The 22,997-nt window shown below is 33.3% G+C and overlaps 3 protein-coding genes and 1 pseudogene across 4 annotated transcripts; 2 read left to right on the forward strand and 2 right to left on the reverse strand.

Annotated features, from left to right (window-relative positions):
- Positions 1 to 137: 137 nt before the first annotated feature.
- LOC133702791 (photosynthetic NDH subunit of lumenal location 3, chloroplastic-like) lies at positions 138 to 818 on the reverse strand (annotated as a pseudogene).
- Positions 819 to 5,912: 5,094 nt separating this feature from the next.
- LOC133703846 (transcription factor ILR3-like) lies at positions 5,913 to 9,181 on the forward strand. The gene is made up of 5 exons (XM_062128549.1): positions 5,913 to 6,278; positions 7,235 to 7,297; positions 8,037 to 8,114; positions 8,207 to 8,369; positions 8,529 to 9,181. The coding sequence occupies exons 1-5, from the start codon at positions 6,100 to 6,102 to the stop codon at positions 8,793 to 8,795; spliced, it is 750 nt and encodes a 249-aa protein (XP_061984533.1). The 5' UTR covers positions 5,913 to 6,099; the 3' UTR covers positions 8,796 to 9,181.
- Positions 9,182 to 11,533: 2,352 nt separating this feature from the next.
- LOC133702925 (uncharacterized) lies at positions 11,534 to 12,753 on the forward strand. The gene has a single exon (XM_062127257.1). The coding sequence runs from the start codon at positions 11,663 to 11,665 to the stop codon at positions 12,689 to 12,691; it is 1,029 nt and encodes a 342-aa protein (XP_061983241.1). The 5' UTR covers positions 11,534 to 11,662; the 3' UTR covers positions 12,692 to 12,753.
- A 5,367-nt stretch (positions 12,754 to 18,120) lies between these two features.
- On the reverse strand, positions 18,121 to 22,847 carry LOC133703127 (probable galacturonosyltransferase 12). 2 transcript variants are annotated; one of them, XM_062127559.1, is made up of 7 exons: positions 22,372 to 22,847; positions 21,075 to 22,162; positions 20,078 to 20,133; positions 19,830 to 19,985; positions 19,154 to 19,744; positions 18,767 to 19,069; positions 18,121 to 18,673 (listed from the first exon to the last, which is right to left on the reverse strand). In XM_062127559.1, exons 2-7 carry the CDS (start codon positions 21,283 to 21,285, stop codon positions 18,389 to 18,391), a joined length of 1,602 nt encoding a protein of 533 aa, XP_061983543.1. In that variant the 5' UTR covers positions 21,286 to 22,162; positions 22,372 to 22,847; the 3' UTR covers positions 18,121 to 18,388. The 2 variants fall into 2 exon arrangements, with proteins under 2 accessions (XP_061983543.1, XP_061983542.1); XM_062127558.1 differs by having other exon boundaries at positions 22,353 to 22,847.
- Between the last annotated feature and the right edge of the window lie 150 nt (positions 22,848 to 22,997).

Here is a 22,997-nt window from a genome sequence, read left to right on the forward strand (position 1 = left end):
TTATATCTGTGTCATTTGCCAAAAAGTACATGAACAAGAATTTTGAAATAAAAGTGGGAAGGCTAAATTGCAATTTAGGAATCAATAGAAAGTACACTGTAATGTGAATATATTTCTCCATCACTGGAAAAGCTGGACTAAACATTGAATCCATCCGGATAATAGGTAAATTTACTCTGCAGATCAATTGGATTCTGTTGCATGACATCTTGCAGAAGTACTTTTGTGTCTCGATAACTTGATTCTGTATCAGACAGGTTTTTCCTCCTTGATGCAACTTCAAGCAGTCAATGAATCAGAAACTGAACAATTAGTGCAAATAAAGCTTTCGAAGTTCAAGTTCATATAAAAGGAAGTTTCAGCAATTAAGTGGAGAAATATCTGTGCATGGAACCATTGGTTTACCTTTTCAAAATTGTCAAACAATCTGTTATCAGTAAGAGGTTGCTTATCATTGACTGGAACTGCGGAGATAATCTTGTCCAAATCGTAGTACATGAAGGTGGACTTGATTCTCAAGTACTTCCTGACATGGGTAAGGGTGTCTGGTCCTATCAAGTCCCCGGAGCCAGGAGATCAAAGCCATGTAAATCTCTTTACCCTGCGCATGCTTCCTTGTAAGCCAACATTTGCCATATAGATTCCCTTCTTCGGAGAAGAACGGGTGCCTGTCACCTCATTTGCAAGTTCTGCATTGCATAAAAAATGAAGAATGGTTGCAGCAACCACGTCATAACTCTACACTCAAGCGACTCTTTTTTATACAATGAGAAACTAAGCATTAAGTTGTGATGCTTGTAAGAAACAGAGCTCTCCATTCTCCACGGAAGGCACAGGCAAGGGGATATCACGTAAGAAACTAGTTGAACTTGCCTAGTTTGTTATTAGGTCCAAGCCTCTATAGATTACCAACAAGAGAAACAAGATAAGGATTTTTTTTATCCCAGTAATTTATTGGAAGGATTTAATTAAAATCTTTTTTATCCTAATAATTAACTGATATTTTCTGAAAAAAATTCATCCCAATAATTAACTAAAGATTTATTTATTTATTTTGTATTTGTTTGTTTTTATCTTAACTTGACACAAAAACTAAAATAAAAAAATGTCACAAATTATTAAATAACCAGAATTGATCGCATTTAATTGAAAATATATTTTTGAGATTTTTGTATTTAAAAAAATATAAAAAAAAATTGAGGTACAAAATGAGTTATGAAATACACACACACACTAACAATTATGCTTCATCAAGTCCGTCTTTTGCACTCACTACCATAATCAACATGTAGAAAAAAGAAACAAAACAAAAAAACAAACACACACACACACACATATATATATATATATATATATATATATATATATATATATTCTGAACATAATTAAAAAAATTAAAATTTGATTCTTTTATCTCAACACTATACTGCTCCTCGATTAAATTGATTTTAAATAAAAATATTATTGAATTATTTCTTTATTTAACAACTCACCTAATAAATAATAAAATAAATATTTTAATAATAATTTAAAATATTTTAAGAATATATTAAATGTTAACATATATCCCAAGTTGAATATTGATATGTTCAACTTATTCATAAAATAATCATCAAGTTTTAAGATTATAATAAGTATGGCATATTTTTTTGAAAGAATATTTTATCGAATCAAAAAGATTAAATGCATTTTTTTTCATTCAAAAGTGAATTTCATGTTTGATTTTTTGTATGGATTATGAATGACATTAATTGATATGCCATTTTCTATTCATAATTTTCGAAGATACTGCATTTGTAATTGTAGATTTGTTACAAAAATATGAATTAATTAAGAATATTGTAGGAAAATAATTTATAATTTTCAAGTAGACAATAATTTTGAGATGAACGGAATTAGAAAGTCAATCAATCTATTTGGAGCAACAGAATATGACATCTTTATCATTTATAAAGTAAAAACACATAATGAAATACAAATTGTTTTTTTTTAATATGAATGTTCGAGCCAGCTTATGCGAATCTCGACTAATTTCATGATTTCTAAAATTAATAACCATATAAATCTTCAATGACCCTGAAATTTGTGAGACTTAAACTGATAATTTATAGAAAGCAAACCTAAAACCTAACCAGTTAAATCTCCAAGAGTTACAAATTATTATTTTTTCCTTTTCTCATGAGAAATGGATAGAGAAAAAGAAAACAATAGCGGTAATATATAAATATGTCTTATAATTACGAATTAATTGGTTACGCTGACGGTCACCAGGAATAATGGAAGAGAGAGCTCCTTTCTTATTTAATTTCCGGTGATCATGAGTTTGAAAAACGTCCTGCAATAGTCCACATCCAGCATCTTGACGTCCTTTTAGAAAGGGACAGGACTCAAGCCGGCTTGTGACACCGCCGCAGTAAGCACACCGCTTCTTGTTTTGGGACTCTTCCTTTCGCACTTTGGAAAAGGAAATATATAATCAGTTTCCTTCTATATATTTCCTTTTTTCACTCGGAATTTCCTTCTTCTATATATATATATATATGGAACTAAGCCATCAATCACGTCATCAGGGCAATTGGAGCGACAATGTCTGTGGAAAAGGTTCCGGTTTGCTGTATTATGGGTCAAACAGATTGTGGGAAAACCAAATTGTTGGAATATATGGGAAGCTATGATGATATAAAGAAGCAGCAGCAGCAGCAGCAGCAGCAGAATCATGGTGGCAGGAGTGCCGCTTTCTTTCCAGCCAAGTACATAGAGGAGAGAGCATCAGCAGGAGCAGCAGCAGCAGAAGAGAGAGAAGTTGATGGTCCTTTACCAATCAATCTCCCTGGTTTACTCATCGTTGATATCTCCGCTGTTGAGTCAGATTCTAACAAGCGTCTGCGGGCTTGGCTTTCATGTGATCTTCCTGTTTTAGTTCTTGACATTGCTGTTGGGGTCGATCACGAAATAATTGAATTAGTCAAGCTCTTGAGATTGTTTCATAAGGATTTCGTCCTTGTATTGAATAAGGTCTTCTTCTTCTTCTTCTTCAGAAAAAAGGGCCTTGCTTTAATTCTTGATCCTCTAATTAGTGTTTTTTTTTTGTCTCGAAATTATGCAGGTGGACAAACTTTTAGGATGGAAAAATTGCCCCAACACTCCTATTTCAAGGGCAGTACCCCTGCAGAGGACAGAGGTGCAATCTGAGTTATCTACAAGGATCAAACAAGTTTGTCTACTTTTCACCATCTTTTTACGGAGTGTTTTCCCAATTCGTTTTCTCATCATTGTTATAATATATGGCTTCCAACCCCAGGTTAAAACTGCATTAACGAAGGAAGGAGTAGAAGCTGTCAGGATTCTACCTACTAGCACAGTTAGGCATGTCTTGGTCCCTCCCTAGATCCTTTGTTTTTCTTTGCTTTCCTGTCTGTTCTATGAAATCCACTCTCTTTTTAGACTCAATGTAGTAATATTCTGATTTTCTGTGTTGTTACAGTGGAGAAGGCGTTGCTGATCTGCTGCTGACATTGTATGATCGCATCCAGAAAACTATGGATGAGAAGCTGTCTTTTCACTAATGTATGATTCTTTTGATACTATTTGAATCAGGGAAATATTGCTATGGGTGTGTGTATGTGACGTGGGAGAAATTATTGTACTAATTTAGAAGAATTCATTTTAGTAGCCGTTAATCATCATGTATAATTAATGAGGGTTTATATTATACCAACTAATCAAACAATTTTGATCTCCAGAAACCTAATTTAATTAATAATTTTATGTGATCTCCAGCTACTAATTAATTACACATGCATGAATTATTCTCAAAATAATCAACATTGCATATATGTTAAACATGTAAAGGCATTTCCATAAATAATTTATTCGATCCGGTTAAAAACATGTTCTGATTTAAAAAAAAATTAAAACAATAATGTTGATTTTTAAAAAATAAATAACCTCAATATCTTCTTCTTAGTTCTTAAGAAACAAATCAATTGGGTACCATTAATTGGCAACATTGCTTAGTAGTTTCTGTTTTATTCTGATTTTTATTTGATGCTCTGTGATTTTTCAGGTACTGCAACGATGCTTGCACTGCAAAGGCTGGAAATGGAGTCTCTTTGTGTTAGGGTTCGAGTAAATATCTATAGCATTGAGGGATTTCTTTTGTTTTCGCTTTCACTATTTTGTTTTTTCAGGCTCTGTTGCTCCAATAATAACTGATTTATTTTATGTAGTTGATCATATTTATGGACACAATTATACTTTCCATACCAAAAAAACATGGGTTGCAACGCGAAAAATAAAGGTGGAGGTGGTTTTATTTTTATTTTGCATTTTTTTTATTTTTTATTTATTCTTCAACATTTTTTTCATTTTAAATTTATCTACATAAATTGTTTTGGTTTGTTTTCTATGTAGTTGATAATTTTAAATTTATTTTAAACTTGGTTTGTGCTTGGTTTTATGAATGTTTATTTTTGTTATCTAATAACTGAGTAAAGAATAGTTAAACAAAATATTTTTATACTCAGTAATAAAGTTCAACCAAGTGGATTACTAGGATTGTAAATTTGATGGGTTAGGCCATGAAATTCAGGTTGATCTAATATATCAATTTCTCAATATTAAAAATTGAAACTAGGGTAACTTAGTTGAAAACAAAATGAATAAAACTATGAATTTCAATTATCAAATGATTTAGTATTGAAGGACAAAACTGAAAAAATATTTATTTAAAAAAAACAAAAAAAAAGAATTGAACCAACCCGAATTAATTCTCTAACTTCACAATCATAGTTATAAGACTAAGATAACCCCGTAGAAAGAAAAGTGAAAGAAAAGAGCATGAATAATAATTACTTATAGAAAATAAATAAAAAAATAAACTATGAAGTCTAATTTCTAACTAATCTAATATTAAAGGATGAACTAATCAAAATTCAATTAAAAAATATTAAATCTACAACTTAAGTCATGAGATTAAAATAAGTTTATAGAAAGCAAATAAAAAGATTGTAAAGCTCCACTTTCAATAAATTTAAAAACTAGTATATAATCTAATAAAAAATTATAAAATACAATTTCAAAAACAATTTAATATTAAATAATAAAATTAAAAAAATACAAAAATAAAATACTATTTTAATAAATAATATTTTATGGGTAGGGATACAATAATTTAGCTTCTGATAATAATAATAATAATAATTTTTAAAGCTTGGAATTACTTAATGGAAGCTGATTTGAAGGTGGGATGAGTTCCATATTTGAGTCAATTTGAATGTAATAAAATCATATCCCATTCTCTCTCTCTCCTGGAACCCTAATTGGAAAGCGCAATACCAGTGATCAAGATTGAAGACTCTTTTTTTTTTATTATTAATTGTGTTGTGATCGTTCTCAAATCCCACTTGAAATATAAAAAAGAACAAGTGGCATCATCCCAACAACGTAACCAAGTTTAATTCAAAATTTAAAATTCAATTCACGTCACGCTATTAGTTAAATTAAATTAAATATTGATTTGAAAAAACATAATTAATAAATATAACTTGTTAATTAATTAAATATTTTTAAAATTATAAACAAGACAAAACATTGTTTCGACACCTCACCAATTTGCTAAGTGAACTCTTAATAACTAATGTATTTTTCCCCCCTCAAATCAGCTTTGCAAATTAAATCCGACAACTATGTTCCAAAGAATTTATAGTTAAATCGACTCTTACATCATCTCCACAAATAATCTCGGCATTTGTGAAAAAGATTAATAAAAAAAAAAAAACAACACCCGAAAACAAAATTCATTGCTAAAAGCCCAAAGAGAAAAGCCCAAAAAAAGCGGATACTGGGGGGGTGCAGCATGACGAACGAATCTTCACCACCACCACCACCTTCTTCCACCAATCAAATCCTCTTCTGCTTCCCCCCCCCCCCCCCCCCCCCAAGGAAAAAAAAAAAACACAACCCGGAAACACCAACACCAATATATAACCCCTTTCCCCTCTCTCCTCCTGTTTGTTTTCCAGGAAAATTCGAACAGAAAAAACACACCCACGAAATATTTCTGGGAAATCAATTGCTGGTTGAGTGGAAAGGGAAGAAATGGCGTCAACGGGAAACGCGGGTTGGGTGAGTGATTCGTATTTTATGGATGATATTACAGTTCATGATCCCAATTTCTCTGGTTTCTCCTGGCCATCTCCTTCGCCCCCTGTTCAACAACAACAGCACCACCAAACCCCTTTTGCTCCTGTTGTTACTGCTTCGTCTCCTAATTTCGGGTAGGATTTTCGTTAAATTTCCCAATTTCCCTTGAATTTTCGTTGCTTTTAGATCATATTAATATAAAAAAGCAGGGATTTATTTTTGTTTTGGCTGATTTAGGGGTTTTAGTGATTAGGGTTTGTTAAGAATAGTGAGATTCAATGTTTTTTGGTTGTTTTGTGCTTGTTAATGCTAGTAGTTAAGTGAGTTTCAAATGAGTTATGTAATTGTTCAAGGCATGATTGACTTTTGGATTATTCCTTTGAGAATTTGGTGGCTGATGCATGATTTGATTTAACTAGTAGGTTGATTACAAGATGAATTGTGGTGGGTCTTGGCGGAAATTTGAAGGGTGGTTACTATGGGGCGTATTTACCTCGAATAATCTTGTAGTTAGAGGCCAATTTGCTTTTACTCTTTTTTTTTTTTATTGTGACATGAGCTTCAGTTTTAAGTAGTGGAATTTTGATTTGCATCATTTGCGCACAGACGAATAGTATAGCTATATTGTATAAAGTGAGCAGTACTCACTGTATAAGCAAGTGGACAAGAGGGTAGTACTTATTGAGACCTTGTGTAAGTTGCAAGTATGGCACATGGATTTTCTTTATGAAGTAGGAACTTGCAAACAGCGAGGGTTTACTTTCTTTCTGTTATAATAGTTTGAAATGGGCAGCTTTTGACTTTTTCTTCGTAATTAGTGTTTCATATTTCCATTAATGAGAGTGAGAGATAAAAACTCTTTTCACTTGAAGGGCCTTTTTGTATTTTCCGTTCTAAGTTCCTTAGTTTCTTTTTTCCCGCTCACCTCCTTTTTTATCTTTTGTGACATTTACAATTCTTGTTTTGGATATATAAATTACATACTTGTAACAGGTACTTAAATTGGATTTGAATGTCATCTTTCTTCTTGTTTTGTGGTTATTCACTTGATCTTCTAACTCCATTAGTGCATGTGTGATTACATGTATAGTGAGGAAATTGATGGATCGTTTGGGGATTGTGATGTGCAGAAGGAACCAAACTCCAAGAAGAGGTACACTACTTTTGTCTTTCTCTGCTCTAATCCCTTTAAAAAGGAAGGGGTTGGGGTTGGGTGTTGAATTCCCTGTAATGATTATGTGGTTATTGATATTGTTGAGCTGATTCAACTTTATTCCCCGTATATGTGTTTTCCTTGGAAAGTTTGGGAGTTGGAATTGAGAATTCGTGCACCCACCTTTTGATGCCTTTATGCTGAGACAGAACAGCATAGACCTGGTTTCAGAGCGTAGATAATTATGTTGTTTTTTAGATGCCATAATTGAGGAAAAATAAACCAGATTGTCCTTTACTGTTAAGTCTCTTGCAATCATGCTTGCTGGTAATGGTTGTCTTTGAAGTGAAAGTCTGAAAGATATTATGCCAATATATTTGAATCAGATAACCATTCCAATTGTGTTCGTTGAATTTGTCTTTTTACTACTATATGATAACTATTGCTACCAGTCCCACAGTAAGACCCATATGTCAGAGGTGTTTCTAAACAAGCATCATGAAGATGATATTACATATAGTAGCACTAGGGTAGAGTTATCATGTGCTCTATTCTTTATGCAGTTTATGGAATAATTTTTAACATGGTACTATGTTAATCTGTTTTGCATGTACAAAAGTGTGATACATGCATGAATTATTTGTTTGTCTGTTTTACATTTTAAATAAGTGGATTGGAGTGAGCATGTTGTGCAGTGATGTCATCCCACCTCTCTCTCACACATGTTTCCTTGCTGCAGGAGTAGATCTGAATCGTGTAGTGCGTCTAGCTCCAAAGCATGTAGGGAAAAGTTGCGAAGGGATAGGCTAAATGACAAGTACTCTCATATTCTCTTGCATCCCTTTTTGTCTCTGTCTCTCTGTGTGCCTCTCCTAGGCACTCACACTCTGTATTTGGAATGTCTACAAGGTTTATGGAATTGGGCTCTATCTTGGATCCTGGGAGAACTCCCAAAACGGACAAGGCTGCTATTTTGGTTGATGCTGTCCGCATTGTGACTCAGTTACGAGGTGAAGCCCAGAAGTTGAAGGACTCAAATTCAAGTCTTCAAGAGAAGATTAAGGAGTTGAAGGTCTATTGACATTTATGCGCTTCCGATTCTATTTTTTATTGTGATGGACTTCTGGGCTCTAGTTATTTATTTATGTGTTTGATTTCTTCCCTTTGCATAATATCCTGCCACCTAATACAACTGCTGCAATTCTTTTGAACTTTCCTTTGTCTTTCATAGGCTGAGAAGAATGAGCTTCGTGATGAGAAGCAGAGGCTGAAGGCAGAGAAGGAGAAGTTGGAGCAGCAGCTGAAAACCATGAACTCACAACCCAGCTTCATGCCTGCCCCTCCTGCAATCCCTGCAGCATTCACTACTCAAGGCCAAGCACCTGGCAACAAATTAATGCCCTTCATTAGTTATCCAGGGGTTGCCATGTGGCAGTTCATGCCACCCGCTGCAGTGGATACATCGCAAGATCATGTGCTCCGCCCACCAGTTGCTTAAGTTGGTGACCTGCTATGAATTGGGTTTGCATTTTGCACCCAAACAAAATGCATTTATTTTGCCATTGCTTTGTCTGCATTAGTTTTTGCTGAGGTTTTCTCACTGGATTTGGTGGCTGACTGATTGTATTTCAATCTGGACTTTATATGAATCGTTGCTGGTGTTCACTTGTAAATTTAATAAGCTTAGTCTGGCAAGCTATGTTTCGGTTTGACTGCTTGTAGGGGTTTCTTTAGCTTTAGAAGTTGACTGGTTTCTTCCAGTTCATATGTTACTGGTAACGTCTATGGCTTCCCCTTAATCTCTGCTGGCCGCGGGACTCTTCAAACTAGGGGATCGCTGCACAGTATTTGAATAAATAAATTTTCACTCGTGTTGAGTACTCATCTCTTGTCCTCAATGGTTGAGGAATTAGGCATGCATGTGCCTTGTTCTTTGTAGTCAGGGATGGTAGTAAGTTGAGTCTGGGTTAACCTGAATATCTATAACCAATTATCAACCATACAACCCTGACTGGAATATCCTCATCCAGCCCAAATCTGTCCCATACAATGCTTTCATGCTGTGTTGATTGAGTGAAATTGCCATTTCAAATTGTAGCGATGTACCAGGCCTTTGAACAGATTAGAATATGTCAAGAACTTGTGGTGTTTGGCTGCGTCCAATCAACTCAGCGAGTGGAATTATGTTTTCTCATGGACATTAAAGCAGCAACGGAAATTGGAAACTGGTTGATGCCTTGAGAGCATCATAGCCATGCTCTCAATCATGGCTCCTCAGCTATAATAGTCAAGTATGGTGTTTTTCCCATAACATTCATGCTCTTTAGAACAGTGCAGCGCTGCAGCACTCCTCAGTAGGTGGTGGCTAGTAGCGTGAGAGAAGATTGGACAGCGTCGCTCGCGGGAAAAAAATGAAGGCTTGGTTCCAGGGTACCTCGTCGACCAAATGGGGGTGGAGAATGTAAGGGGAAGTACCTGGTACACTCGTCTCTTATCTCTGATCCTCTTTCGATCTCTTCTCTCTAGAATAATTAAAATTTATTTCGCCTTGAAAAAAAAAATCCCTGTCAAGAATCCACTTTGATTTTATGCATGCCCGCTTTCTGTTTGTTGATCAAACGCAGAGAAATTGGAAGAAATTAAGGTAAAGTTTTAAGCTTTTTGTTATTTGAATTATGGCTGTCTCTAATTTCTGTTGATTGGATAATTGAACTGGTTTTTTCTGTTTAAGATAGAAAATTTTTTGGGTTTTGTTGATTTTTCAATTTTGTGTTGTTTAATTTGATTTTTTTGGGTAGGTTTTCTTATTGGTTTCCATTGATCATTTTGCGTTTGGTGCCCTTTTGATTGGAGAAGTTTGTGTTTCTGTAGTGTTAATTTTTTGTTTGACTAAAATTGGGTAAAGTAAACTGGATTAGGTTTTACCGTTGTTTTTTTTTTTTTTAATAATAGTATATTAAAATAATTAAAAAATATATATAAGAAATCAATTTTAAAAATTAAAAAAAAATCTTAAATTTTTTAAAAAGCAATGATTAGAACACGGAAACAAACGGGGGTTACAGTAGAAGGTTAGTATGATGTTTGGCAAAGGAAGCTTGTCTCTTTGATAAAGTTTAGATTTCAATGGCCAGAACTATTTTAAAAATATTTTTGAAATATTTAAATTTTTTATTTTAAATTAAATTTTTTTAATTTTTTCTCATTATTTAATATATTAATATCAAAAATAAATTTAAAAAATAAAAAAATTATTATTTTTATATATTTTTAAATAAAAAATATTTTAAAAAACAACTCATGAGACATAACAACGATACTCTTATGATTTGTTTGTGTTTGCTGGCCTCTGATCATATACTTTGCAATCAAAATCATGTCTGTTTCTTTAGTTTCTGGAATTGGTTTACAATTATGGGATGTTTGTTGTATGAAAAGTGGTTTTTTGAAAATTATTTTTTAAATGTTTTTGTGTTTGTTTATTATTAAAAAAATTGATTAACGAAAAATATTTTCCAGTGAAAGAAAAATTTGACTTGGTTTCTAAAAAAATATTTTCTTTTTATTTTGAATGGAAAATAATTTCTAAAAGTTGTGAAAAATTTAAAAATATTATATTATTTGCTGATTATATCAAACTTGATCCTCAAACTTTTAATTTCTATATATATATATATTTGAATTTTTTTCTTCAATTTCATCCTTTAGAATTTAATTTTTATATTAACTTTGGTCCTTATTTTTATAAGTGTTATTTGTTTTTTCCTTATCATATTTTAATTAAAAAAATTTATCTATCAAATTTGATTCTCATTCTTTTAATTATTACTTATTTTATTTGAAATAATTTATGAAATGGTAATTATTATTATTTTAATTTCTTCATCTTTCAATTTTTTTATTTGTTAGATTTGATTTCTATTATTTTGATTATTATTTATTTTATTTGAGTTAATTTATGAAATAATATTTTTTTTAATTTTATTTTCATTCAACTTTTTATTATTTTAATAAACTTGAAAAAAATAAAACATTAATAAGTTATTTTTCAACTTATTTTCTATAATATAATCAAATACTGGAAAATATTTTCCAACTTATTTTTTATTATATTATCAAATATTAAAAAATAATTTATTATTTTAGAAGTTATTTTAAAAAAAAAATACCTACAAGCAGATAGACTGTTGTTCATCGGGGGTTGGTATGATTTAAAGTTGCTTTTTCAATACCTCTTCCTTCCGTGGGCCATCATTATGCCAGCGTTATGTGGTTGCCAATTTGCCATGATATCTCTTTTATCTGCTTCCAGCTCGTGTACCGTCTTGGTTTCAAAATCTTGCTATCCTGTTTACAAAAACTCCCATGGCTTCCAATCTTCTCAAATTTCACATCCAATCATTCAAAACTACAAATCGTTCTACACAATTTCTTCAACATGAAACTCTCTCTCCACGTATTGCTTTCCCAGAAAACCACCACCACCACCACCTTGTCCATTGCCGTGTTTCCTTCCCCTCACCTCTCCTTTACCAATCCAGAAGTCCCGCTCTTTCTATCCACTCCTTATCTTCCTCCAGCTCCCCTCCTACCTCCAAAGAAGAAGCTATTGTTCAAGCCAAAACCTGTCTCTCAACCACCCTAGAGAAGCCCCTAAACAACCCAAAACTAGCTGGCAAACTCAAGAAACTGAAGCAACCTAGATTCCAGGTGGAAATCCCAGTCATAGATGACTCGCCAACTTCTCTCTCTCAACTTGCCTCTGATGTTTTCAAAGACCTGCCCATTAAGAGAAGAGGGACACCGGTCAAGATTTTAATCCTCTGGCCGAGTCCCACATTGAAGAACAGAGGCATAGAAGCATTTCAATCTTACAATTCATCAAAAAATGTTGAGCACGTCGACGTTTCTTCAGTCAGAAACACAGACAACAGAATTTTGAGTTCTGCCGAAGTGGCAGTGTTTCTGGGGCCAGAGACTTCACAGTTGCCTGATATCAAAACTGTTACTGATATTTTGTACCCAAAGCCAGTAGTCATATTCAACCCCAAATGGGGGTTTGGAGAGGAGAACGAGTTTGGTGATTTGAGTGGCTTTGTGGGATCCTTTGAAGTGGTATATTCATTCATGGGGTTGGAGGTTAGAGGTATTTTGAGCAAGCGAAAAGGAGTGATTTTCAAGTGTGTCAGAGATGGGGTTGTGAGTGGTGAGAAATGGACTGTTCTTGTTGAAGAAGAAGGAGGAGAATTGAAGGTTGTTTCAAGGTTCAAGGCACGACCATCCATTGGTGAAGTAGAGAATGTTTTGTACAATCTGATGGCTATCAATTCGCCAATTACCAAGTCTGCTAGGTTTTTCAAGGATTTGGTGTCAAATGTAACAGGAAGAAAGTAAATAGAATTTGAGAATGTATGCTCTGGATTTTTGCGTCAATGAAGTTTGGTAATTCGCTTGAATCTTCTAATGCTATACGTTTGTTTGCTCCTCCATCACACTTACCACCATAAGTTATATATGAAACAGACATTTCCAGACTCTTGCTCAAACTTGAACTCCACTTGTACAAAACGGCTCACCTATATCACAAGACTTGGTTCGTTTAATGGAACCAAAACTTAAATACCAAATTTAATAACTCAATTATTAAATTTAATAAATTGAAGTGCATCAAAATATAAGAGGCACAAATCAAGTTATTAAGAAAGGAGATTGAATTAAAATGATAGAATCAAATTCTTGAAATAAAAGGTGTGAATCCAATGAACTAGTTTCTATAGCTTCTTCTTCTTCTTCTTTCTTTTAAAAAATAGATATTCTCAGACTAGCTTGGACGATCTTAAGGGAGCTTCCCTCACACTGACCTGGTGCATTCAAAATAATAATAAAAAATAATAATAATTCTAGGTGATAGGTCTAAGGTGCCAGATGAAAGAAACCTTTTTGACCATCCAACCTCCCCTTAGGTTAGTTTTTATAGTTGCATTTCTAGTTTGGCTTTTCTTGTCTGTTTACAAGTTTGAGATGTGTAAATTTATGTTTTATTTGCATATATTTATATCCCAAGTATTTTTTTTTTCTATGTTTTTCTATTATGGGTAATTTTCTTATATTTTAACTTCATTTTAGATAAAAAAAAAATTAAAAAATCAATTTTAGCAATCACATAAAACGTAATATATATTGTAATTAAATTAGGTGAAACATACATCACGCAATTACAATGATGCCAAAAGGAAATGCTGTTACAATGAAGCTACAACATATTTGAATGAAAACTATGATTCTATGGTTTATTTAATGTTGAGGATTTAATTAATACTAAAAGAATTCATTATGTGACCATAGAGGTATGATGGTACTTACAAATGTTGTTATTTGAATATTTTTTTATTAATAATTTTGAGATTTTGGAGAAAATTATAACATCAATTCTTGAAGATCATGTAAGTTTAGTTTTGATTTATTAAAAAAAATGTTAGGAAAAAAACTAGTATAATATGAATCCATGGATATAAAAATTTAGAAACTCACAGTCAAGATTGATCACAAATCATGAAAAGCTAAGATTATGTTTGGAATTGATATTGACATATCGATAACCCATATTGAGACACTAGGGCTATAATAACAAACATTCACCCAACAATTATAGAGAATCACGAATGAGAAGTATAAAGGATGCCATGAAAATTGATTAATTCTTTGATAAGTCAAGAGAAGTTCTTTGAAGAACCAAAAAAAGAGAAATCTCTCACAACACACAATAACAGTTGTCGAAATCAAAATCTATAAAAAAAAAAACTAATTACAAGATAAATACCCTATTTATACTAGATAAAAAGATCTTAAATAATATTGAAAACATAACAAAAGAGTTCTAAATAAAATACAAAAAGAATCCTAAATTATTTTGGAAACTAATACAATTCTTGTACGGTAGCTTTTAGACTTTATCGCAAGGTTTTCTCGATGTCTGATTGACTTGATATTTTAATTCAATATAAAACAATGCCTTTGAAAACTTGGGGTGGAATTTTAGCCCGATCCAACACTTGGATAAAAATTTATGCTTATTAGAGTAAAATTATACATTAAGAAAAATAAGTCTCTAACTACCGAAATTAATTAGCTCATAAAGTAGATGGATCAAATTCCCTCTTGTATATAGATTAAATTGACTAATGTTTGATTGTCACGACCCGAATCCTGGGTCCGTGACCGGCAAAGCAGGAGTGGTGTCGGAAGGACACCCCACCTACGCTAAGCCTCAAAACGAACATAATTTATTCAAAAATACGCAGCACTTCATAATCTTCAGAAGTATTATATTATTCAAAACTGATGAAACCAAAAGATAGTTTAAAACTCTTCATCAGTAATTAAAACAAAAACAATAATCCATGATACTCATTACATTGTCAAAATCCAAATTTAATTAAAACAAGGTAATAGTGGAGCGCCTAAGACATCGAATCAAACAGCCTTGAAAGGTAAGTAAGGCATACCGACCTAAAACTGAAGAAGCAGGAACACTCAACAAAGTTCACCTGCTATCAGAAACTAAGAACCTGAATTAATATTAAGAATGAGGGGTGAGTTCAACCATCTCAGTGAGGGAATAATAATTAATATACATTTTAGATATTCTTGATATTAATAGTTCGCAAGATAATTTATCTTGATATACATATACATATACATACTAAACATATCATCATAACGTAATGGACTACATGTTAGAGATCAGATGACACCCGAAGGTGACCAGATGACACCCGAAGATGACCACTGTGGGATGATCAGTCGCCACAGGCTGATGCCTCTCTCACCAGCTAGATATACAGAATACTATGTGCACATAGGCTAACTACTCTCCGTTAGCATGAAGTTACTGACAAATCTCATATCAAGGCATAATAGATATTTATAGAATCATTAGAGAAACGTATATCATATCACATAGAATCTAATTCGACAGATTGCGAGTGCAAATTCAAGAATAAATGAGTACTCGGAAAATAAGCAACATATATAAAAATTCAAGAAATTAATGAGTTGTACTCATTGTATAATCAATATACATATTTACTTATCATATATGCATATTAAAGATTATCCCACTCACCTGGAAAATATAGAACTAAAAGGAATGTCAGACGAAAGACCCGAAACTTCTACTGAGGATCGTTAGGAGATCCTACAACAATATGAAAATATACTCAAAAACAACTCAAACAAAAGATCCCAATGCATAAAATAAAACCAGGTTTAGTCTCCTAATTTTATGGACTAAAACGATAATTTTCCAAAACAGGGACCAGAACGTAATTTTACAAAAACTAGACCAAACTGTAAATACATAACCATACTGAAATCTCACCCATAAACCTCCTTAATTCTGTCTAGAATGAACCATGGACCGAATTGTAATTTTCATAAAGTTCAGGGACTAAAATGTAAATTCCTAAAATTGAGGGACCAAACTGAAAATATTTCCAATCAATTATCAAACTGAGATTCATCATCCTTAACCTCATAATAACATTGTCCAGAGTCTCAAAATACAATTAGGAGTCAAATTATAATTTTTCCAAAGTTTAGGGACTAAACTGTAATTTCATAAATTGAGGGACCAAATTGAATTTTCGTCATCTTCAACCTCAAACCCAGAATTTCACAGATTACATACTATCATCTCCTGATTTCTAGCACGATTTCACCATTCAAACAAAATCATAACTCAAAATCATCATCTTTACCTACAATCTCTCACAATCAACTAATTAACCAATTACCCACAACAATCAACCCATAACATTCCAATTAATTCATCAATCAAACCCAAAACACAATATTCAAAACCCTAATATTTATCAAAACAGAAACTTAAGCTTAAAGAACACACATTTATACATAATCTTACCTTTAAACTTATCTTCTCCAACTCTTTTCTCCTTCCCTTATCTTTCCCTCTTTTCTCTTCTTCTTCCTCCCCTTTTCTTCTTTTCTCCCGTCAGTTTTTCACTCTTAAAACACAGCTCTCTTCTTCTATTTTCTTTTATATTTATATTTATCAACTCTTTGTTCAATTACTACAATACCCCTTATTCATTTATACTTATTTTTAGCCTTCAAGGGCTTTATTGCCTTTTACCTACTCATCTTATTTCAAAACATCACATCGATCTTCACTTGTTGATATTGTTTCTTTAAAATCCACCTTGGCCCAAATATTTTATAGGCATATTCACTTCACTTGGTAGATCCATTTTATAAGTATCGTTATTAATTCTTTTAAGGATTTGGAATAACTCATCTCCTCTTGGAATTAACTTAGATATTCTTTGTTCAAGAAATCTCTCTTTTGCATATATACTCAGATCCAATTATCTAATTTAAAAAAAAATCATATTTTGCTTTTTATTAGCTTTGAATGCATATTATTTATTTTTTTCTTTCCTGTAGTTACTGTGTCAAATTCTCATTGATATCCTTTACTACATGTACTTTTATATTGTTATCAAGACTAACCATTTCATTAATAAGCAAAAAAATCAAATCTAAATGATTAAAGTCATAGACAATTTTAAAATGAGAATAATCAGTAGTAGAATGAACACTTCTATTATAAGCAAATTCAATAAATGATAGGTAATCTTTCTAATTTTTTAAATTATTTTGAATGATAATTCTTAACATTATATATAAAGTCCCATTAATTATTTAAGTTTGATCGTCTATTTGTGGATAACAAGTAGTAGAAAATAATAATTTTATTCTTCATTTCCCCTAACAAAACCTTTTAAAAATGACTAAGAAATTTAATATCATGATAAGACACAATAGTCCTAGATAACCATGGAGCCAAACTATCTCCTTAAAGGATAAATCAATTTTGAGTTGTTTATAAATTGAGTTTTGTGGGTTTTTTTTTTTTGAATATCAATGCATGTTAACATTTATTTTATATTAACAAAAAAAAGAAAATTAATTGACCAACGGTATAACACGGGACAGTACTGGGCTATCGGCCTCTGAATCACCTCTCTGGATCAATAAGATTTGTATAATCAGACACTCAAGTCAAAACCTATGGCTGTCAATACAAGAACTCAAGTTTTTCCTTCCAAGTCATCTTCTTGGGCTTTTACCTATCGACCTGGTCCCAGAACATCCTTGGATAGGTTTTCTATGTCATTTCTTTCCACTAGTAGAAGGCTCAACCTCGAGTTAGAACTAATTAATTAAGACAATAGATTTCAAAGTATGCTCCTTCGATGTTTGGCTACAATACCCAATAATTACCAAGTATGCTAAGTTTTTCAAAGTTTTAGTGTCAAATGTAACCAGAAGAGAGAGTAAGATATAATTTAAGAATTTACTTAGTGATTTTTCCCCAATTATTAATCTTTAATTGCTTAATTAACCACAATTATCAACATTTTGTAGCGCCTAGTCATAGTTCAGATAACGATGTTTGCCTTCTGTTTTTTTCCCTTTATTTTGAGCATCCGTTTTATAAAAACACTAGAGGAAGACTACCAGCTACAATACAATAAAAACATAACAAAAAATTGTAGTTCTTCACCCTTATTAATATAATCTATTGATTTTTACTTTAATTAATTCAATTTTGATTTAGGCCCTTTTCCATTTAATCCGGATTTCCTTTCTTGATAAAATTTGATTTAAATTTGTTAGAGGGCCAATCCTATGAATCCAACCAAATGATTTCTTGTTCCTTTTGCGGCTGCGTGCAGATGTTCTATTCTGAGTAGTAATGTTATTAGATAATCGTTATAATGAACGACAGATGTTGTCAATGGTTGAAAATCCATAAACATGATTTTCTGATTAAAATTGAATTGAGAATTGAAGTAAAAAGGGAAGGCAAGGGAAGAACTTTCAGCCACAGAGGAAGAGTTCTAAAAAAATCAATCAAACAAATGCCTGTGGTTGTATATATCTATACATTCTGAAGTCAAGACCTTGAATTTGTGAAGAATTCTCTCCTCTTTCCTTTTTTGCCTCCTCATAGATAGACATATATTAACCACCATTGCGGTCAACGTTATCCTCTCAAAATTCAAGTTATGATGTCCTAATATGACAGCCCGTAATGAACTTGTCAGAAGAGTTGATGTACTTGGCCCACAGGGGCCGGAGTTGAGGGAATGCTATATCTAGCCAAGGCTTTGCTCGACCATTGAAATGGATGACGCCGGCAGTCTCAGCATCGGCCAAACTAGTATTTTCTTGGTAGCCTAGCCCCAACATATGCCAAAAGGGATCGATAACATGGACGTGACCATGGAATGCTATTAGACCTGGTGGTAATGTTCCTAGCTGCCACAAACTCAGGCCTGATTTCAAGTTCTGCAAGGAGAAAATGAGAACAATTTTTGATTACTGAATGTTGAGGATCATCACATGTTGCTTGGAAACAATGTGATTTATATCGGTGATTACCTCTTCAACCCAGTGATGATATGTTATGCTTATGTTGGTTTTCCTCCAAGCTTCTAAATCGAAGATATTCATGCCATAAGCCCAAGCACATTCGTTCGGGTTGAAATTTTTTGCTATCAAAGGATGAGAGAAGTTCAAATAGTTCTTTAACCGCTTCGACATGACAAACTTGTCTTGTCCTCGACAGGTTTCTACTGCCCCATTAACCTTTCCATTCATGTCAATGTCCCAAAGAGGCGAAAGATCGGTCTGCGCCACGATGTCATCGTCTAGGAACACAACCTTGTTTAGACTTGGGAACAACTGCAAAAGCAGGAACATTGACACTAAGCATTACGAGGATCGAATAAAGCTCATGTTTGTATAACATTGCTGAAACGTTATTACCTCAGGTAGATGAATTCGAATGTGATTCATCACTGAATTGTATTTGGGACCAAGTGTTTGCAGCTTTGCTGCGATAATATGAGGTTTATCGGTGCTACTTTCCACGATTGCAGACGAGCCCCCTCTAAACCGTGACCTCACCCTTAGATCCTTCTCCATTGCTTCTAAAACTGGGACTTTCCCCTTTGCGAACCAATCAAAATGATGCAATGCCTTGACCTCAATTATTGCAGGAGATAGAGGGTGCAATGAGAACCATGCTTGCATAGGCGAATACGTTTTCCTGTCTGTTATTATGTGCAGAACAAACTTTTCGGGGCGCAAAGCATTTTGGAAAAGTGAATTGGCGACTACAGAAGCAGCAAGCACATTGTCTGAAGCTAGGACAAAGTGAAAATAAGAATTGTCGACAAGCGCAGGGACGAGTTCCGGCAATGGGAGCTGGCGTCGAGCAGCTGCATTGGTGGAGTGTTCATGGGCTAACCTCAAGGCAAGGCAAAGGAGCTGTTTAGGTATGCTACTTGACGCGACATGCCTGTACAGATATTCTTGGATTTTGGCATTTCTAGTCCTCTGTTCAAGTAGAGTGACCTGAAAAATATCGATTGTTAATTGACAATGAGAATTCCCATCAGTTAGTGTGGGCATCAAACAGCAGATATAAACCATAAGATACCATTTCTCTGAGCTTGAGAGCAAAAGCTTTTGCATCAAATATGTTGTTTTTCACTTCATCCATAAATTCCTCCAATGTCTGAGGAATATCATCTCTTCCCTTTAATTCATCATTGTCAAGTGGTTGTTCTAGCACTTGATATATCACCTCTGGTACCTTTAGACACCAAACAATGAATCCAATCATTAGCAATTAACATTATAGAAAGTTTGATACACAAAATCAAATTCAAGGGTTAAGGAGCTTACAGCAGAATCAAGCCTTCTCCTCAATATTCTTGGTCCTAGTCTTTTCCCCAGGCAACCTATCAGTATTGGATTAAATATTAAGGCTAGATCATTAAGCTGTTAAATACCAAATTATATTGCATTAGCAAGTACTAATAATATTATCATCCTCATTCTAATTTATATTAGGATTAAGAATCCGTTTGGAATTATATTTTGTCCCAACTATAGTTTTGAAAGTATTTAATTAATTAACACAAACTATAGTTTTAAATAGATTTCACCGAAAACTCTCACTAAAAACCTTTTTTAAAACAAAAATATAATTTATAACTTTTTTTTAATTTATTTTTAAGCAAAAATTACTACAACACCAAACACACAACAACTATTAAGGCAACCTCTTAAGGGCAGAGGGTGGTTTCACACCAGCCATTGGTGAATGTATCAAATGGTTGAATCTTTCCTTTTCAGATCTGTTGATGTGCTAACAGTTGACTAGCTATATATGGTTGTTTTATTAATGATAATTGTCAATGAAATAGCCTGATGTTGGGGCAAGAGCGCTTGACAGGTTCAGAACTACCTTATGCTTTGGTGCCCCAAAGGATTAATATCTTCTAATTTGGTCCTTAAGTTTCTATTTTTTTCATAATAGCCATGCATTTGATCCCCAAAAAGTAACATATTTTCTCATCAGCCTTTCTTTAATTTAATTCATTTCCAAGTTTATCCTTGTATTTTATTTTTTTTTATCTAATTCATTCCATGATTCTTGATCCTTAATTTCTTTTGGATAAAATATATGTGTGTGTGTGTGTGTGTGTGTGTGTGTGTTTTCTCTTTGATAGCTATATCTTAAGATTCATTAATCTCTAGCTTTGGAGAAACATTATTCTTAAATCCTTAACTATATCATCAATCAACGCAAGCAATCTGCATTTTGAAAATCTACTGAAAGACATGACAAGAAGAACCGAAAAGAAATTAATGCAATATACTAATATTGAAAATGTACCTAGTGTAGAGCACTTGGTTTCTGCATCAATGGTGTCAGCGGTGGACAAAAGGAACACAAACCGAAGAATAAATGTGAAGAACAAGAGAGAGTAGAAGAGCATTCGATACGAAACCCTTCTTGCTCTAACCTTCACTTTGATAAATTCTCTAACACCATTTCCTGGAAGAACTGTTACATGCCTCAAACTTGGTGATATAAGAAGCCGCATTTTATTTCAAACCAAACACCTAAAATACAGCAAAAACAAGAAACAAGAAGCAATATCAACCCCAAAAGTAGAGCAGTTTCTTGTTGTCTTTTCTTGGTTGGTTATTTCATCATTTGGCAGTCGCACTCAAAGAAGAACTGATGAGTAGAATTGCAAGAACTCGGCTGTAAGAGGAAGGATTTGGTAGGAGTTAATTTAAGGAGGTTTCTATCAGTCACCTAATTAAACTTGCTTAGCAATTGGGCTAGACATGTGTGTGTGTGTGTGTGTGTGTGTGTTTTTAGACTTGTTTTTTGAATGTTTTAATATACATGAGAAAGATCGAAGAGGGTTGTTAAGGAGAAAGAGACATGGGACTTAGAACAGGCTTTAAAGGGTTTGGAGTACTTTGGCTTGGCACTGAAGGAGGGACGTTGAGAGGAAGGGTTTGATAAAATATATATATTTAACTAGAAGGTTTGTTGTTTGGTGCCACTTAACTTTGCCAACAAATGAAGTTTTTTTGCTCTGTAGCATGATGAAGGGAGTTTGGACTTCGACATCACAAGGCTTCTAAATGGAAAATGACTCCTCGTTTTGGACACTATTTGGTGTGTAAGAACAGGAAACTATTCTTCTCCAGTAACAAATCAAGCTGATCAGTATTGTAGAGAATAGCAATCAGATTACTTAGGGCGTGATTGGTCTGATATATTCACAATATAATCGATTTATGAACTAGCAAGCTGATGACCAATCTCTGATACTGACAAGCAAGCAGGAAACTCGCCAGAAATGCCTGCAAAACGCGAACAGAACATGCATCCAGGTTGGTCCTCTATCCTCGGAGAACCTGAGAGAACAAAGACCGTGTCTGTACAATCTTTTTGCTTGTGTTCTGCTCGGAAAAGAATAAAAACCCATGTAAGAATATAAACATGTTGTTATGAATATCACATTGATTTCTTTATTTTATAGCTAAAAATTAACAATTTACAAGTAAATTAGAGTATAGTATTTTCTGATATATTATTCCTTTAATTATGGTGTGTCTTATATGTGAAAAATAGATTAATCGACCAACCAACCTTTGATATCTTCCCTTACCAGTAGGTACTTGATCTGCAAGTTCTTTCAAGTCATGGTTTTGTTCAATAGGCATACTTGAAGATTGACACCAGAGCATGTCAGCTTCTTTTAACAAGTCCATAGCTTATTTTCTGTGTGACAAAAAACATCTTATACCCCTTTTGATGAAATACATAGCCAACAAAAAACACACTTTAATGCACATGGATCAAGCTTAGTACGCTAATATTTTGGAAAGTGAATGAAGAAAACACAACCAAAAGCTCGAGGCAGTAATATCAGATGATAAGGCTGCCGTAGTATATAAGAAGAGAGACAACCCAATGATGTTTTGAAGGTAAGCACACGACTAGAAACAGATCATAAATACATGCATGTCCCAAAACAACGATGCCACAACCATGCCTGCTTTCTAGATGATGATGAGAGCATGCATATGGTAGACAAACACTTTCCTGAAAAGATGCCATTAAAATAATATAGTCCCTCTTTTTTAACTGTTGAGATTTCAAAAAAAGGCAGAAACATGGATACATTAATACTAAACAATTTGATTCCTCGGTTATGCGAGGCATTCAAATAAGATTATTGGATAAGGTTGGAACTAATGATGTTTGTTATGGTGATAAAATAGCAGTCAAATC

The sequence above is a fragment of the Populus nigra genome, chromosome 9, assembly GCF_951802175.1.
Source record: "Populus nigra chromosome 9, ddPopNigr1.1, whole genome shotgun sequence".
NCBI lineage: Eukaryota > Viridiplantae > Streptophyta > Magnoliopsida > Malpighiales > Salicaceae > Populus > Populus nigra.

Bases quoted from the DNA above. Each gene is read 5' to 3' on its own strand.
- LOC133702925 (XM_062127257.1), top strand. From the start codon at position 11,663: ATGGCTTCCAATCTTCTCAAATTTCACATCCAATCATTCAAAACTACA.
- LOC133703846 (XM_062128549.1), top strand. From the start codon at position 6,100: ATGGCGTCAACGGGAAACGCGGGTTGGGTGAGTGATTCGTATTTTATG. The intron at 8,115-8,206 runs GTACTCTCATAT...AATGTCTACAAG, and splicing joins AGGGATAGGCTAAATGACAA to GTTTATGGAATTGGGCTCTA. The intron at 8,370-8,528 runs GTCTATTGACAT...TGTCTTTCATAG, and splicing joins AGAAGATTAAGGAGTTGAAG to GCTGAGAAGAATGAGCTTCG.
- LOC133703127 (XM_062127559.1), bottom strand. From the start codon at position 21,285: ATGCGGCTTCTTATATCACCAAGTTTGAGGCATGTAACAGTTCTTCCA. The intron at 20,134-21,074 runs GTACATTTTCAA...CAATACTGATAG, and splicing joins AACCAAGTGCTCTACACTAG to GTTGCCTGGGGAAAAGACTA. The intron at 19,745-19,829 runs GTATCTTATGGT...GATATTTTTCAG, and splicing joins CTCTCAAGCTCAGAGAAATG to GTCACTCTACTTGAACAGAG.